The 17,158-nt window shown below is 44.6% G+C and overlaps 1 protein-coding gene across 1 annotated transcript in view; it reads right to left on the reverse strand.

Annotated features, from left to right (window-relative positions):
• Positions 1–7,170: 7,170 nt before the first annotated feature.
• The window catches only part of LOC148454553 (uncharacterized), a 171,038-nt gene continuing 161,050 nt past the window's right edge, over positions 7,171–17,158 (reverse strand). The window contains 1 exon segment of the mRNA XM_088460780.1: positions 7,171–16,705. Within this exon segment, the coding sequence (XP_088316906.1) occupies positions 15,648–16,705 (1,058 nt within the window). The 3' untranslated portion in view covers positions 7,171–15,647.

A 17,158-nucleotide genomic window follows, 5' to 3' on the forward strand; every position in this document is an offset into this window, starting at 1 on the left:
AAGCAAAGTACGAGTGGAGGAGGGGTTCTTCTTACTGGTCTCTTGCAGCCGAGCCATACGGTGGAGTGACAGTACTTTTTACTGGCATGGTAACTGTACGCAAGGTTATATAATTGCAAGCAGGTAGAAGTATGATTTTGGATATCTACATGAAGGGACAGGACCTAAAATTGATTAATGTTTATGGGCCACAAACACAGTGGGATAGGAAGTGTCTCTTTATGGAGATTAAACCTTTTCTTTTTACGGCTCAGCAGGTTATCTTTGGTGGTGATTTAATACAATTATTAGGCCAAAAGACAGAGGAGGCTCAAGGAAACCTCTGGGCTATGATTCCAATTTTGTAGTTAATATGGTTAGACAGGCAGGTCTGGTGGATGTGCATATTCATCATTCCCCAGATCTCACGGCTTTCACCTATTTTAGTGGTAGCCATAGGGCTAGGATAGATAGTTTTTTTGTTAAAGAGACTTCTAAAACTTCATCCCTTGGGTGAGGTTGGTGGAGTTCTCCAATCATAGTTTTCTCTCAGTAACTTTGAATACCACAGAAACCCCTCAACGAGAGTGAGGCCTTTGTCGTTTGAACTCGGAGCTTCTGGAGGAAGAGAGAGTTAGACAGTCTTTCAGGGTTTTCTTTCAATCTCAGGAGACACTTCTGGAGGTGGTTGGAGTAGGTCAGAGTGGTGGGAGGAGATAAAAAAGAGAATCTAAGTTTTTTCGTGGACTCATAGCCAAGAAAAACTTGATAAAGCGGAATGCCTATTGTAAACTGAGAAAGAAATTGGATTTCTTGATCTCTGAGGAGGGAGATTGTGTGGAAATCTCCCAAGTGAAGGCTTAGATGAGAGATTTTCAATATAATCGATTGACGTCTTTGTTTCTGGAGAGGGATTATGGAACGTACCACTCACCGGATCCCTACCAGAGGTGTAAGGCATCAGTTGATGCCAAACATGTCAGAGGACTGATAGACGGACAGGGTGCTCTTCGTAATGATAAAGGGGGCATTCTGGATGTAATTGTGTCCTATCTGTTGTCTGAGAAGCCACTTAACAGGGAGACGATGGAGGAATTTCTGAGGGGGACTCCTGGTCTGAATCCTCAGGGTACATCTCGTTAATCTTTGGCTTGTGATATAACTGCAGAGGATGTTACTAAAGCGATAGAGGGGTTAAACTCTAAAAAATCACCAGGACCAGATAGTTTAACATCTGAGGTTTATAAGACCTTTTCAGACCTCCTAATTCCCCGCCTAGTGGAAGTGTTTAATGAGAGCCTGGATGAGGGAATCCTCCCTCCTTCCATGAGGTTATCTGCACTTATTTTGTTATCCAATGGAAAGGACTCGTCTTGTATTGAGATCTGGCACCCCATAGTCCTTCTTAATACAGATAGAAATATTCTGGCCAAAGTTCTGTTTAATAAGCTATTGGAATTTTCTGAGCTATTGCTCTCACCTTCTCAGCACTGTATTGTGAAAACTCAAAGCACTTTTAGTGCTGTCCTTGGTGTCCGCTAGGCCATTGAGTGCTGCAGGGCTGAGAAGTGGGGAAAGTACCTTCTGGCATTGGATCAGTCGAAGGCCTTTGACTGGGTGAACCACGAGTACCTTTGGGCTTTACTGGAATGGTATGGTCTTCCAGGGTGGGTGGTTAATTGGTTGCAGGCTATCGACTGGCTGAAAGCTTCCCACTTGTGAATGGTTGGGTGGGTCCTACCTTTGATGTATGCTCTGGGATTCATCAGGGTTGCCTCCTGAGCCCCATTTTATGTTTTTGCAATCAATCCCTTCATCAGAAGGGTAGAGAGTAGAACTGTAGGAGGGGTGCAGCTGAGTCCGGAGTTTCCTTTGAAGGTAGTGGCCTACGCAGATGATGTCACAGTGGTTCTGTTTTCACAGGCAGAGGCCCGTGACATGAAACATCTTATCTGTGAGTTTTCTGAGGCCTCGTGCTCCAGGGTAAATCGGGAAAAGTGCAAAGTTTTCTGGATGGGGGAGGAAGGTGAGGAATTTTCCCTTCCGGACAGCTTTCCCCAGGTCAGTGATCAGATTAAAATTCTAGGCATCAAATTTGATCATGGTGACTATGCCTCTCTAAACTGGGTTAAAAAGCTGGAAGAAGCTACCAAGAAGGTAGAGTGTTGGAAAAGATGGAAGTTATCTTTCAGGGAAAGGGTTAACCTGTGCAAAACTTACCTGATTCCTATTTTTTTGTATGTCAGTTATGTGTGCTTTCTGCCTCAATCTATGTGGTCTTGATTGAATTCCTTATTCTTTCTACTGTTATAGGAAAATAGGACCAATATAGTCAAGAGGTATTACCTACAGACCGAGGAAAGACGGGGTTTTAGATATGGTAAATCCTATGATCTATTTCGTAACAGATTTTTTAAAACTCAATGTTGGGAGTATGTTTTCAGATGCTCTCCCTCGGTGGGTAGAGGGTTTCAGACCATGGGTGTCTCCCTTCCTCAGTCAATGGATAGATGGAGGCCAAGTGAGAAGCTTTTGAATTCGGCATGGTTACCTCCCGATCTACATCATCCAAAAACTTTTCCAGGAGGGAGTTGGGGAATTTTGTGGACTCACTTCCATGTTCAGTTGTCACTGAGGGACTGCCCGAGTGATGTTGCTTCGGCCAGGTTAGCTCTGTTAAACTCACAGAGGATACCGCCGAAGTTTAAAGATATTGCCTGGCTCTCTTTTCATGAAAAGCTTTACATTGGAGAGAACCTCAGGTGGCGGAGTGCCAGTGAACGTCGTTGTCCAAGGGAGGAATGTCCAGGGGTGGATGAGACTATGGACCACTTCCTACTTGAGTGCCCCTTTAACATAAAAGTTTATGAGGAGGTATCAAAGGCCATTAGAATCCCGTGCCTTTCGGGTCTTAGTTAACCTGAGTGGGCTTATGGGGTAGTCAGAAGGTACGGTGGATTTAATTTGACAATTTGTTTGTAGTTAGTTTAGCAGTTAGGTACCACACGTGGAGAGCATGGTGTCAGGGCTCCATACGGAAAAAGGTTCTCCTCTGTGAAGTGAGGTGAGTATGATTCTGCAAGTGAAAAAGATGATGAATCTGGACAGGGAGAGGCTAGATGCTGTCAGCTGGTCTCGTCGGTGGGGTCAGCTGAAGCCCCCTTGAGTGGGTGGTTGATAGCCTTTTTCTTACACTCCACGTGGATTTTTGTTGTTATTGTTTTTGATGAGGTTTGCATACATCTACCTGGAGGTGGTAGGTAATGATGGTGGATAGTTTTAGGTTTTTAGATAGTTATGTGATTTAGAATAGGTGCTGCGTGTTTTGAATCCTTGCTTAGATTTTCTTTGTAGGGGATAGTCAGGTTTGTTGATGTTTGTATTGAAGGGGACATAATATGAAGGAATATTATGTGTACCTAAGTTTCTTTGGTGTCATGCATCTATTTTAGTTATTTATGCTATTTTATGTATTTTATGTTGCAAGTTTTAAATAAAACGAAGTATTCCCACAGGGGTCCCTTCACCATACACACCCCTCACACTAGCACATAGGTCTGGCTACACACCCACTGTGTGTCCATCCCCAGCCACCATCATTAGGACTTACACTTACACCTACCCCATGCTGGGTGCAGGAGATCCATCAGACACGTGTCCATCCCCATCCACCATCATTAGTACTGGCACTTACACCTACCCCATGCTGGGTGCAGGAGATCCATCAGACACGTTTCCATCCCCAGCCACCATCATTAGTACTGGCACTTACACCTACCCCATGCTGGGTGCAGGAGATCCATCAGACACGTGTCCATCCCCAGCCACCATCATTAGTACTGGCACTTACACCTACCCCATGCTGGGTGCAGGAGATCCATCAGACACGTGTCCATCCCCAGCCACCATCATTAGTACTGGCACTTACACCTACCCCATGCTGGGTGAAGGAGATCCATCAGACATGTCTATCCCCAGCCACTATCATTAGTACTGGCTCTTACACCTACCCCATGCTGGGTGCAGGAGATCCATCAGACACAGGTGTCCCTTTGCCATATGCACACCTCATATTAGCACATAGGTCTGTGCCCCCGCTCTCAGGACACTCCCACGAGGTGGATTTTTTTACATACATTCCCATAGTACCATCCCAATTGCAGCCCAAAAAGGCTGATTTCATGGACAGAGTGATCCAGCCACACAGGGAGAGGATTGTCTGCTCACATGTCCCCTGCCAAGGTTTATATACAGGGAGCGGCACATGCAGGCTGCCGATAATCGCTGGTCGCATCTCAGGACCAGGCCTGTAGCCCGCATTTCACATGAAGAAAAATATCCCATGTACAACAATGAGCTAGGGGAGGGGTTCCCAAACTCGGGTCTCAAGGCACCCTAACAATCCAGGTTTTAAGGATATCCATGCATGTGCATAGATTATTTGATCAAACTGGCTGGTACTAATTAAGTCACCTGTGCTTAAGCATGGATGTCCTGAAACCTGGACTGTTAGGTGCCTTGAGGACTGAGTTTTGGAACAACTGAGCTCAGGGAAACACTAAAGTGTAAATATTTAAAAATATAATATGTGGCAACATGTCCTAAGAGTAGCAGAGCTGTGGCCATTTTCTCCTGCTCCTGATCAATAGCCCAGTGTAAATAAGGGGAATATCCTTTATGCAGCTGAATCTCACTCTCCTGAGATAATATTGGAGAGAAGTTTGGGAAATGGTTACATCTATGTACTGTAGAATGGCAGCCATTTTCTTGTAGCGCAGCTGTCAGGTAATGATATCAGTGTGAATAAAGGTAATATCCTATACACTGTAGTAGACATCTAGATCTGAATCTCACTCTCCTGAGGATATATTGGAAAGAAGAATTAGTAATGCTGGAGGGAAGAGGATGAGAAAGGCAATGACAAGTTGTTGCCATGTGCCATAATGACGCAAGCTTCCCCACCTCCCCTGTAGCCTCCTGTATCTCCACTCCAGGGACTCTCTCCCGTGCGGAAGGGGGGACAGAAAAAGTTTAGACAAGTAGACTTCTAGGGGAGGCATTCTTGTCTAATTCTCACAAACCCTCTCCCTTGTTCAAATGTCTAATATCCCTTTCACACATAAGCCAAAAACCTGAGTGTTTGCATGTGAAAGCTCATCGACCCGGGTCTGGCATATGTGTGAAAGGCCCAACCAGGGTTGACAGCCCCTATCAAGGTTTTTTCTTGGACTTGCAACCTGGGTCAAAGACCCGGCACAAGTCTGAAAGGTGCAACCTGGGTCATAGTCACATTTAAAATAATTTGATTGGCCAGAGACAGTAGCGCTTGGAGATTACATAATCTCCAAGCACCCACTGAATGCTGGAAGACCCAGGTCACTTTGTGACCTGGGTCCAATGTGATGGGTGATGACCTGGGAATAACCCAGGTCCTCACCCTTGTGTGGAAGCGGTGTAGCCCAACTTTAACTTGTGCTCAGTGACCCGGGTCCAAGCTCGGTTGAAGCTTAAGTTAATGGTTTATTTCAGGAGGTAAATAAATTGGACAATGCATAGATACCTCCCATGGTCTGTAATCATGACAGTGCTTTGGGGCAAACACAGATTAAGGGCCACATGGGCCTGGAGCTGAAAATGATCAAGAGCCTATTGTGAGAATAGTAAGAGCTGGGACCAGCACTGTCTGGATCTGGCCAGGGCCATGTAGTAGTGGCCACTATCAGCCACCATATCTCCCTAATCCTACTGGCCTAAATTCTCCTCTCTGTGGGTAACGCTGAGAGTAGATGCAGCAGAGCACTTTAGGGGGTGGGGCTCTCACATCATTAGGCTCTGCCCCCATTGCAACAAATCGTGATCGTGGGTCCATAATGGGAGGGGGCTGAGCTAAAATATATGTGATTCACGTAATTTTAGCCCCATCCCCTCTCCATGGACTGGTGATTCCTGGTGTTAACTCACCATCCTACCTACTTCACTACAAGTAACAGGATATTAGAGGTTCACCCACTTTTCCAGAGTTGCAGGGTAGTACCAGAAATTCGAGAGTCTCCCTCACCTTCTGGGAGAGTAGATTAGTATGCCATAAAAACTTTCTCTAACTTTTTTTAATGCAATTCTAGATGGGAATTTTATTTCCCAACCTCTTCGCTGTCGCTGCATTTATCATTCTACAAAGGAAAGGATTAAAGTTCTTGTTTAGTGCAAAGGGGCCCAGTAATGTACTGTAGTGCTCCACCGTGTGCCCCTTCTCCCATGGGTGTGTAATCTGTATAATGTACAGTACTGCACCTCTACTATTTAATTCCTCACCGTGTGCCCCTTCTCCCATGTGTGGGTGTGTAATCTGTATAATGTACAGTACTGCACCTCTACTATCTAATTCCTCACCGTGTGCCCCTTCTCTCATGGGTGTGTAATCTGTATAATGTACAGTACTGCACCTCTACTATCTAATTCCTCACCGTGTGCCCCTTCTCCCATGGGTGTGTAATCTGTATAATGTACAGTACTGCACCTCTACTATCTAATTCCTCAACGTGTGCCCCTTCTCCCATGGGTGGGTGTGTAATCTGTATAATGTATGCACCTCTGTCTACTGCCCCACCATGTGCCCCTTCTCCCAAGGGTGAATAAGATATTTAATGTACAGTACTGTACCTCTGCTATCTACTACCCCATCATGTGCCCCTTCTTCCATGTGTGTAATCTGTATAATGTACAGTACTGTACCTCTACTTCCTATTGTCCCTTCTCTCATGGGTGTATAATCTGTATAATGTACAGTACTGTACCTCTATTTCCTATTGTCCCTTTGAATCTGTATAATGTACAGTAATGTACCTCTACTTCCTGCTACCCCTTCTCCCTCAGGAGTGTAAATTGTATAATGTACAGTACTGTACCTCTACTTCCTATTGCACCTTCTGCCTCAGGCGTGTAATCTGTATAATGTACAGTACTGTACCTCTACTTCCTATTGTCCCTTCTCGCTGAGGCGTGTAATCTGTATAATGTACAGTACTGTACCTCTACTTCCTATTGTCCCTTCTCGCTCAGGCGTGTAATCTGTATAATGTACAGTACTGCACCTCTACCTCCTATTGCCCTTCTCCCTCAGGTGTGTAAGTTGTATAATGTACAGTAGCTGCATAGCAATGTAACAACTCATTGAAAGAGGAGTCATAAAACTATAAAACAAAAGTTTAGTGAATAAAACACATACAGTACATGTACTTTACTGACAATTACACAACTATATCCTCATCCGAATAATTGAACAAATCTTATTTTATTCTGTGTAAACCTAAGCTCCAATATGTTACTGAGCCTTTACTGAGGCTGTTCTCCAAGTTCTGTGTCAGGCTAATTGTCACCTGTGTTACATATGTCATCACACACACCTGGGTGCTGAGGATTCTGGGAATGCTGTACTGGTTGGCATAAAAATTAAACACACGCGCAATTCAATAAAGTAATTTCTATTCACCATACCTCTTCTCTACTCACCTGAATCCAACCCTTTACACCCTCCAATAAGAAGACCCTAACCCATCCTCCACTCCAACCAGGCCGTAAGGCTTTCTCCTCTTAGATAGATATATCGCCCGTTTCATAGAGAACGGGTGATATATCTATAGTGCATCTGTAGGGTATACAGCGTATATGTCTGTGCAGCACAGCAGATAAAGAGGTTTCTTGTAAATACATTGTTTCATCTGCTGGTGTGTATGGGAGACCTGCCGAATGTCCAAATACATCCTGCAGGGACCCGGCAGTAAGTGACAGCTCAACGTCACAAATGGGCGGGCATTTAAGTTTGCACACCAAGTTATGACCTCGGGCCCAACACATTGGGCGGACGATTGGCAAGTGTGCACACAGTTTTACTCAGTAGAACCCCACCCTTCCTCCTGTCTGCTCACCAGATACTTACTTCTCTCCACCAATCAGACCCTCACCTTTCTCAACAGATCCTCACCCTTCCTTCTCTTTTATCACTAAACCCCTTCCTCTACTCCTCTCTGCTCACCAGACCCTCTCATCCATCTACACAAATCATGCCCCTAAGCCTCTACTCTGCTCACCAGACCCTTACTCTTCCTCCTCTGTGCTCACCAGACCCTCACCCTTACACCAATCATACCCACAAACTTCTTCCTCTGCTCACCAGACCCTCACCCTTTCTCCTCTCTGCTCACCAGACCCTCACCCTTACATCAATCATACTGACAAACTTCCTCATCTGCTCACCAGACCCTCACCATTCCACCTACCCCAATCATACCCTCAAGCTTCCTCCTCTCTTCACCAGACCCTCACTCTTTCTCCTTTCATCCCCCTAGAATCTCCCTTCTCCCCGATAACTAGCTGCGGGTTGGTGTTGCTCTTAGGTCAAATGAGATGCAACAGAATCCATGAAAACCTGACTCCCTCTGGTAACTGTGCCAGGCTAGGGGATGATAACGCTGCTAGTCCTGGATAATTTACAAACCTTACTTGTAATGGAGAGCACTGACATAATTCCACACAAATACAGATTATAAAATAAATGACAATGCTTTTACTTAAAGACAGATTAATCATACATATATATATGCATATATATATATATATATATATACACAAACACACACATTCTATATATATAGAGAGAGAGAGAGAGAGAGAGAGAGAGAGAGAGAGAGCCAATGCAGATTTACATAAAAAATAAGATAGGTTATACCAACATAAGTAGGGAATACTTCTAAAAGACATATGTGACAGCTAGTACAGAATAGCAGGATAACAGTCAGTCAATACTTCATACATATATAGCGTTCCCGCTAGGCTGTTTCAGCGGGGCGCCGCTCTATGCCCTATTTATGAAGGGCAGAAAGCACCCTGCCCTCCAGTGCGGTGCCCCGGAGAAACAGCCTGCAAGTTCTGTCCTCCACCCGTGTGCTGCAGTGTCCCGCGGGTGGGGAAAACAGCAGAGCAGCGGTCACCGCCGGTGAATGGACGCCGGGCGCATGCGCCCGACATCCATTCACGGTGACAGCGACGCTTGGGGGCTACCCGGCATGTCCGTAAGTGCCGGGCATGCCCTCAAGAGTGACGAAAAGGGGACACGTCATAAAGACGCCCCTTTTCATTGACCACACCCTTTTCAGGCGTGCGCAGATATGCTCTAGGTCCGGCACCCTGCCTGCCGCCGGACCTTGGCCCTCATTCAGACCCGCTCACAAGCAGGTCGATGGTGAGGGCCTGCGCACATGCTCAGCGCTCGCAGTGCGCGTGCGCAAACCCCGGAGCGAGTGAGAAATTCACTCGCTCTGGGGTTTGCTACAAACGGGGCGGCTGTCGCCCCGTTTTGTATTCGGGGTGTGGGGGTAGCCGGACAAATGGAGGCGTTCCTAAAGGAATGCCTGACGTTTGTAGGCAGCCGCACTAGAGCAGGAAGCTACCTGGGGCTTGCGGCAGACGAGACCCTACCGCAAGGGTCTCGTCGCAAGCTCAATGGTCGCGATGGTCTCGACCATCACCTGGCCGCTCGCTAAAGCTGTGGGTGGTAACCCACAGCTTAGCGAGCGGCCAGGAGGCCCTCTTCTAAAAACAAAGCGGCCGCCCTGATTCAGAGCGAGCGCTCGCCTTTTGCGAGCGGCTCTGAATGAGGTCCCTAGAGTGAACACTATACATACGGAACGGCACCCCCGACCTTCGTTCTGCACTCTCTCCGACTCGCCCCCTCACTCTCTCTCTGCTCATATTTATACCTTATTTTTGTTTATACCTCCAATTAATCTAATTAATACTTGTACATACTAAGTCTTCATTGGCCATCTATGCCTTAGACATAATAAGGACGTATTTCCGCTTTATCTTATTGTTCCCATGTAGTAATCTGTCATGGTAGCCCATTTGGCCTCATTTCTGCTTAATGCAGGTAAATGCTATCTCAGCTTAGGGGCTGCCCGGCATGTCCGTAAGTGCCGGGCACGCCCTCAAGAGTGACGAAAAGGGGACACGTTATAAAGACACGCCCCCTTTTCATTGACCACGCCCTTTTCAGGCGTGCGCAGATATGCTCTAGGTCCGGCACCCTGCCTGCCGCCGGACCTTGGCCCTCAAGGTCCGGCAGGTTTTACATAACTCGTTGGTTTATGTAAAAACTAAGACCTGCTGCCGTCAGCCATTCTGTACATATTATCTTATAATTTATTTATTTTTTTAAATCTTTTTATTGAAGCACAACATATCGACACAATTATAATAGACAAATCATATCAAATATCAGACATGAATATAAAATTGAAAATGCAAGCAAATAAAATACCAACAGTATAATATATTATATATAGGGTTGTATCCATACTAGACAAAAACAACACTGAAAACAAAAAGTATTTTAAATAAGTATAACCGAGGTAATAACCAGAGCCACAGTGTCAATACTGCAATGTCAACAAGTCTATGCTCCAACCAGTTTTGTTACTTTTCCTAACCAAACAAACGAGGCCGTCTCTGGATTGGATACCAGAGAGAGCCAAATATAATATAAACAAACAATAAAGTGGATAATTGAATGTATGCTCAATAGGTCAGTAGGTACTTAAGCACCAGACAAAACCAACTTATGTAAATGAAGTACAATAGAGATAATTTGTAGAGCACAGAGCAATACATTGAAATCAAAGGATCGTTGGAGGAACCGTGTTAAGATCGATTACTAGTAGGCAGACCAATAGAATATAGTAATTACACAATAATCATGTCACAAAGCCAATGGTGCTCAGATATAATGATGAAATATACAATGGGAGGCTTGGGGTAACAGGAGGGCTGAGCATCAAAAGGTAAGCAGGGATAAGACCAATATGGGAGGTCACTGAGAAGAAGCTGGTTTTAAAGCGAATCATGGAAAAGTTGGTGTTATCCCAATTAACAAAGAAATTTGCCGTTACAAGCAAAGGAGTATCTGCAACTCCCTGACCATCAGGACCCAGGCAAAAATCATTATCAAAATGGGGAAACTGACTGTCAGCCTCTACATCTAGGGCAGAAGATAACTGCACACCAGGAGATCCCATAGGCCCTATGAGGTTAAAGGTAGTCTTGTTTTGCTGAGAATGGGGAATATCAACCTCGGCAATCAGGGAAGAAGGGATTTTAGTTGAACACAAACTTCCTGGGGGAGAGTGGCCGGAACTCCCAAACTGCCCGAACCATCAGCAATTATGGTTCCAAAATTAGCTGAGAATTCCATTTTAGAGAGAGAGCATTTAGTTTAAAATCTAGTTTCTCCAAACAATTATCAATGTGGGATAGAAGGATATGAGCAATGGCTTCTGCCAACTCAACAACAGGCAAAGAGTGAACCGAATACATTATTACATATGGTTTAGTTAAAGTACCTTTGGTGATATTTTCATATAAGGAAATTCTGAACAATATGTCTGGAAATGGTGCACAGTTCCAGAAACCTTCAATCCAAACTGTTTAGTAATATTAGTGGACCACCAATGGAGGATAACGTTATGCTGCAGTGGACTTTAACAGTGCAATCTCTTAGTAAAACATATAAACTCAGCATGCAATCTAAATAGTGAATCACACTAAATGGAAGTAGACTAAAACACAACTCTGCTGACTCCAGATACAGACTATGGCCCTCATTCAGAGCCGTTCGCTATTTGCGGTCGTTCGTTCAAAAACAAGGGGTGGCTATTCAAATGATCCGTTTGCACATTGCGGTCTGTTCACACCTCTAAGTCTGAACGAGCGAGCAAAACATACGCTCGTTTATTTGATAAAAATGCCCCCTGGCCGCTCGCACCATACGTCATGTCCGCTATTTATTAGATTAATCGAGTACATCGACCAGCGTATGAACTGCTCGCTATTCTTGTGGTTGGTTTTTTCAACCGCTATTTTGCGAGCAGTTCTGAGTTAAAAAAAACCAAGTGACGTGGTCAATGACGCTGCTGGATTAATTATGCACACCCATAAAACGCCCGTTTTGACCTTTAAGCACGCCTGCGATCGGATCTCCACTCCCCGTTTTCAAGCACCTTCCCCTGTTACCACCCACATACGCCTCATTCTGTCACTCAAAATAGCAGGCACTCGCTATATAGCGTACAAACGATTTTCGGCCGCACTGACTGGTTCGCGCATGCGTACTAAAAACCGTTCGCATGCGCAGATGTGCGAACATCGCTCGGAACGAGCGTACGGCCGCTAGCGAGCGGCTCTGAATGAGGGCCTATATTGGCATTATCTCCTTTATCCTAAAATGTCTCTGTTTCGTACACTCTTATTCGTACCTACTACTAGAAGTACACAGTCTGTGAGTGAGAGAGTGAGCACCTTGTTGAAGAAGGAAAAGACAGAAATATGGGAATAACAGTTGAGGAAATAGCAGGACTAAGGCTGGGGGATAAAGGAGAAACACAAGGGTTAAAGCTAAAGGTAGGGTATCGAAAAAATAGGAATGACACAAGGGAGAGACGCAGGGGTGTTGGTATCCAATGAGGGGACCTGGATCGCAGGTCAGTGTCTGAAGAATAGACACCAGTTCCAGGTACAGTCTCAACCCCCTGCCTAGCCGTTTGAGGGTGGCAGAAAAGGTTTAAGTAAGTATATGATACTTTCCAACAGCGGCCAGCACGGCCCGGTGCAAACACGAGGAGGTTGAGAAGATACTGAAGGGAGACTGATGTGATCCGGTCTGCAGATATGAGTCTCCTAGTCGGCGGGTAGTGTATGGAGAGTTGCAGAGCCAGAGGTCCATGTGCTAACTACAGCTACCTGTAGAGTGCCACGTAGGTATTAGAGTGCGGCCGTGGGTAAGCAACAACCTTCCAGGGTGGTCCAGTCAGTCACAGATATAGGCGCGTTGTCGTGAGAGGGGACCCCGCGCTGCGACAAGTGCCCAAAGATTAGATAGAGGTTGCAGCCACGGACCAAAGAGATTGGCAGGAGGAATAGCGCCGTCAAAAAAACACATCGGTGCCGCAGCAGATCTCTAGTGTGAGTGCGGTATCCAGCGGAAGGTGACACGGTGAATAATTTGCATTAGAACCCCACCAATGAAGCGGGAGCAGCCGGTCCACCAGCAGTCAGCATTCAGGTAGGTGACTTGGCACAATGAACAGCTCCGGGAGAGACACCCGGCGCGATGCAGCGCCAACACCGATGGTGCCCGCCTCAGAGCAGCAGACAAGGAGCCGGTCTCCAGGGGTATGCGCAGAGTCACTTGCAGCAGGATCAGAGGAGAGGACAAGGACGTCGGCAGCGGCGTCAATCGTGGATACGTCCGGCGGCACCCAGGATCTCCCAGCCGTTAGCAGTACAAGGCTGCGCAGACACGAGTCCTCTCCCGACATCAGACCCGCGGCCTCTGCAAAAACAGGATCCGGGCAGGCAAGGAGGCCAACTGTTCAAGTATGGCCACGAGGTAGGTTATCCGCAGATAGAACGGGCAGGGAGTCAACGCACTTAGCTGAGGTATAGCCACAGATGAAGTGTGGTGCGGCTAGCAGGCTGTCATTGGAAAGGCAGCTTAAGCAGCCATGATGGCGTCCATGCCGAGATTCGCGCCATACACTCGGTCTATTAGCGGGCCTGTGCTATTCGTAGCAGAAGTCCGGTGGAATTGATGTAGTAGTGGCAATATGGGTGTCAAAAGAATCCTCTCTTCTTAATCTATACGATAGGGCAGTCAAAAGCTCTAGAATAGGGCATATGATGAGGGATTAAATAGGTTTTAATGCGCCACTACTTGGGAGACAACTAAAAGGCGGCCATTCCAGATGCCCCGCCCACCGGACTCTTCTAACTTATACATTTTAAACATATTATAACATAACATGTGGCCAACACAGACGGTGTGATGGTTAGCATCAGTGCCACACAGCACTGAGGTTGTGGGTTCGATTCCCACTACGGCCCTGTGTGGAGTTTGTATATTCTCCCTGTGCTTGCGTGGGTTTCCTCCGAGTGCTCCGGTTTCCTCCCATACTCCAAGAATATACTGGTAGGTTAATTGGGTCCCAAAAAAATTAACGTGTGTGTGTGTGTGTGTGTGTGTGTGTGTGTGTGTGTGTATGTGTATGTGAGCATGTGGTAGGGAATATAGATTGTAAGCTCCACTGGGGCAGGGACTGATGTGAATGGATAAATATTCTGTAAAGCGCTGCGGAATATGTGTGCGCTATATAAATTACTGGTAATAAATAATAACATTTTATTGCTAGAACAATTTATAAAGTAGTACAGCCTATGCATAATCACACATGCAGATAAATAAAACACTAATCTCTACACACTGTTTAATACATCATGTAACATGCTTATAGCTAAGATATGAAACAAAATGGCTGCTGCATCAGACACACACTTGCCTACATTTAGAGAGGAAAGGGAAGGCCTCATGCTCTATAGGCCTAGGGCCATTAGACAAGTGTGGCCTTCCGCAACTCGCACAGCTATCTATAATGTCTCAATGATGTACTACTATGTGCCCTGAATCTCAGTGCAGAAAAGAAGGTAACATAAGAATGCGGATATATTACTGAGTTGCTGAATGATTATGTATGAACACATATTCCTAGTTTATCAGGGATAATCCCGCCTTTCCAGAACATGAAAACACCAGGGACCTACGTGTAGGTTTTCTTATTGAAGTCTACACTTGTACCTTGAAAGAAATACATACAATATGTAATAACAATAAATGTAGCCCAACAAGAGACACCATTGTGAGAAGTAGACAACCTAACATCTAATAAGGGCCCTATGTGTTAACTGAAGTCGGGATGGGGAGATATGGGAATTAGAATTCCCCATCTTGAATTTTTTGCTTTCTGTAGTATAATGATCACCAGACAATTACTACTATGGGGGTGAGTGGGAGCTCCATCTTTCAAATGAATATGAATGTGCAAGGATGGGGGAGAACAAACACATTTAATGCCCACCCCCATTCAAGTTCCCATGGATTCATAAAAGGGAGGATGGGAGAAATCTTCACCATCCCTGGACTTCATAATGATTTCTACAGCATAGAAACTTGTCTGGTGAACACACTGATCACCAATCTTGTAAAGAAAACACATAATTTGAAAAAGAGACTCACTTCTATCAAATGTGGTTGCCCAAGAATATATAGGTGCCAGGATGAGGGAGACAGGGCACTTTTAATTCCCTTCAGCAATTCTCAGACTCTTGAGAGATGGGGCTTGATGACATCATGGGGAATTGTGGTAATGATGTAATCATGTCCTGTCCCCTCCATTGGCCACCACTAGCAGTAAGGTAAGTTTTCTTCCCCCTTTAATCTTCTGCAGTGCCGAGTATAATTGGGTCTCATTCTCAACATATATACATCAAAAGTGCTGAGGATAAGACCCACTCTTCCTTAGCACCAAAGGGGTTGATAAGAAAGTATGAACCAACTATGTAAGTGTCCCAGTTTCCAGTTATATCTGAAGCCCATTGTCAGGATTATTTATTAGAATGCTATATAACTAAAGTCTTATTATTAATTAGCGTTATGCCTGTTCTAACTTTATGTTGGTCACATACATTTCATCTATGAACGTGTTAACAATAACATTTTAATATACTGTATGGTTGGATATTTGAATAGCCCTCCATAAAGGTATTACTGTATCAGATCTATGAGCTCAGGGATATTGCTTATCTCCTGTGTGACTTCTCTTATGGTCAACAAGGCGTGACTTTTGTGTAAAACATTTCTCGCAATAAGGACATGGAAATGGCTTCTCACCTGTGTGACTTCTACGATGTTTGACAAGGTGTGATTTCTGTGTAAAACATTTCCCACACTCAGAGCATGGAAATGGCCTCTCACCTGTGTGACTTCTCTGATGTGTAACAAGAGAAGATTTATGTGCAAAACATTTCCCACACGCAGTACATGGAAATGGTTTCTTGCCTATGTGACTTCTCTGATGTGCAGCAAGATCTGATTTCACAGTAAAACGTTTCCCACACTCAGAACATGGAAATGGCTTCTGATCTGTGTGAATTCTCTGATGTGTAACAAGAACGGATTTTAGTGTAAAACATTTCCCACACTCAGAACATGGAAATGGTTTCTCACCTGTGTGACTTCTCTGATGTGTAACAAGTTTTGATTTGTATATAAAACGTTTCCCACACTCAAGACATGGAAATGGCTTATCATCTCTGTGACGTCTCGTATGTGCAACAAGAGAAGATTTATGTCTAAAACATTTCCCACACTCAGAGCATGGAAATTGTTTCTTACTTTTGTGATTTCTCTGATGTACAACTAGACTTGATCTCTGTGTAAAACATTTCCCACACTCAGAGCATGAAAACGGTTTCACTCCAGTGTGAATTCTCTCATGCACAATTAAATCTGATTTACATTTAAAATATTTACCACACACAGTACATGATAATGTCCTCTGACCTGCCTTAGCTGGCTGATGGGTAATTACCTTTGTGTTTTGTGTAAAACATTTGGCATCTATAGAACAGGGAAATATTTCATTCACTGTAAGAGACATACCAATATCCGATTTATAATATTCCCCTTGATCATATGACATATCTGCACTGTGAGGTACTGGATTTATATTTGATGTAATAGGGTTTTCTCCTGGAGAATATTGGGTGATGTCATCTTCTATTTCACAATATAGAGAACAACTTTGACGATTCTCTGAAATATTCCATCTGTTACATCCATCTGCTGGGAATAAAAAAAATATATAAGGAAATATGAAAGTTTCTCTAAACTTTTAATAGTATTCCTAGTTACCATTCATGTAAACTTGCTATATATGATTATTCCTCATGACTCAGGTACTATGGAGGTCAGAAATGCATTGACAAAAGATTTATGATTGGGCACTCCCGCTGAATTTACATACGAAATGTTTGTCCTAGTTCTAAAGGAGAATCATATCTTTTATGGTGGGCAATACTATAAGCAGTTATTGGGTACTGCTATGGGTTCCAACCTTGTGCCCACCTATGCAAACATTTACATGTGGAAAATGAAAGCACTTACATATTGCCAGCCTACAGGTCATGTATATTGCATTGTAATCGTTCTATTGGTCAGAGTTTCTTAGAGGTGTTCAATTATCTCAATGGACTACCTAGACCTGTTAAAAATTTAGGATAGGAATTATAACCATGC

The sequence above is a fragment of the Taudactylus pleione genome, unplaced genomic scaffold, assembly GCF_031769625.1.
Source record: "Taudactylus pleione unplaced genomic scaffold, aTauple2 ptg000984l, whole genome shotgun sequence".
NCBI classification, from domain to species: domain Eukaryota; kingdom Metazoa; phylum Chordata; class Amphibia; order Anura; family Myobatrachidae; genus Taudactylus; species Taudactylus pleione.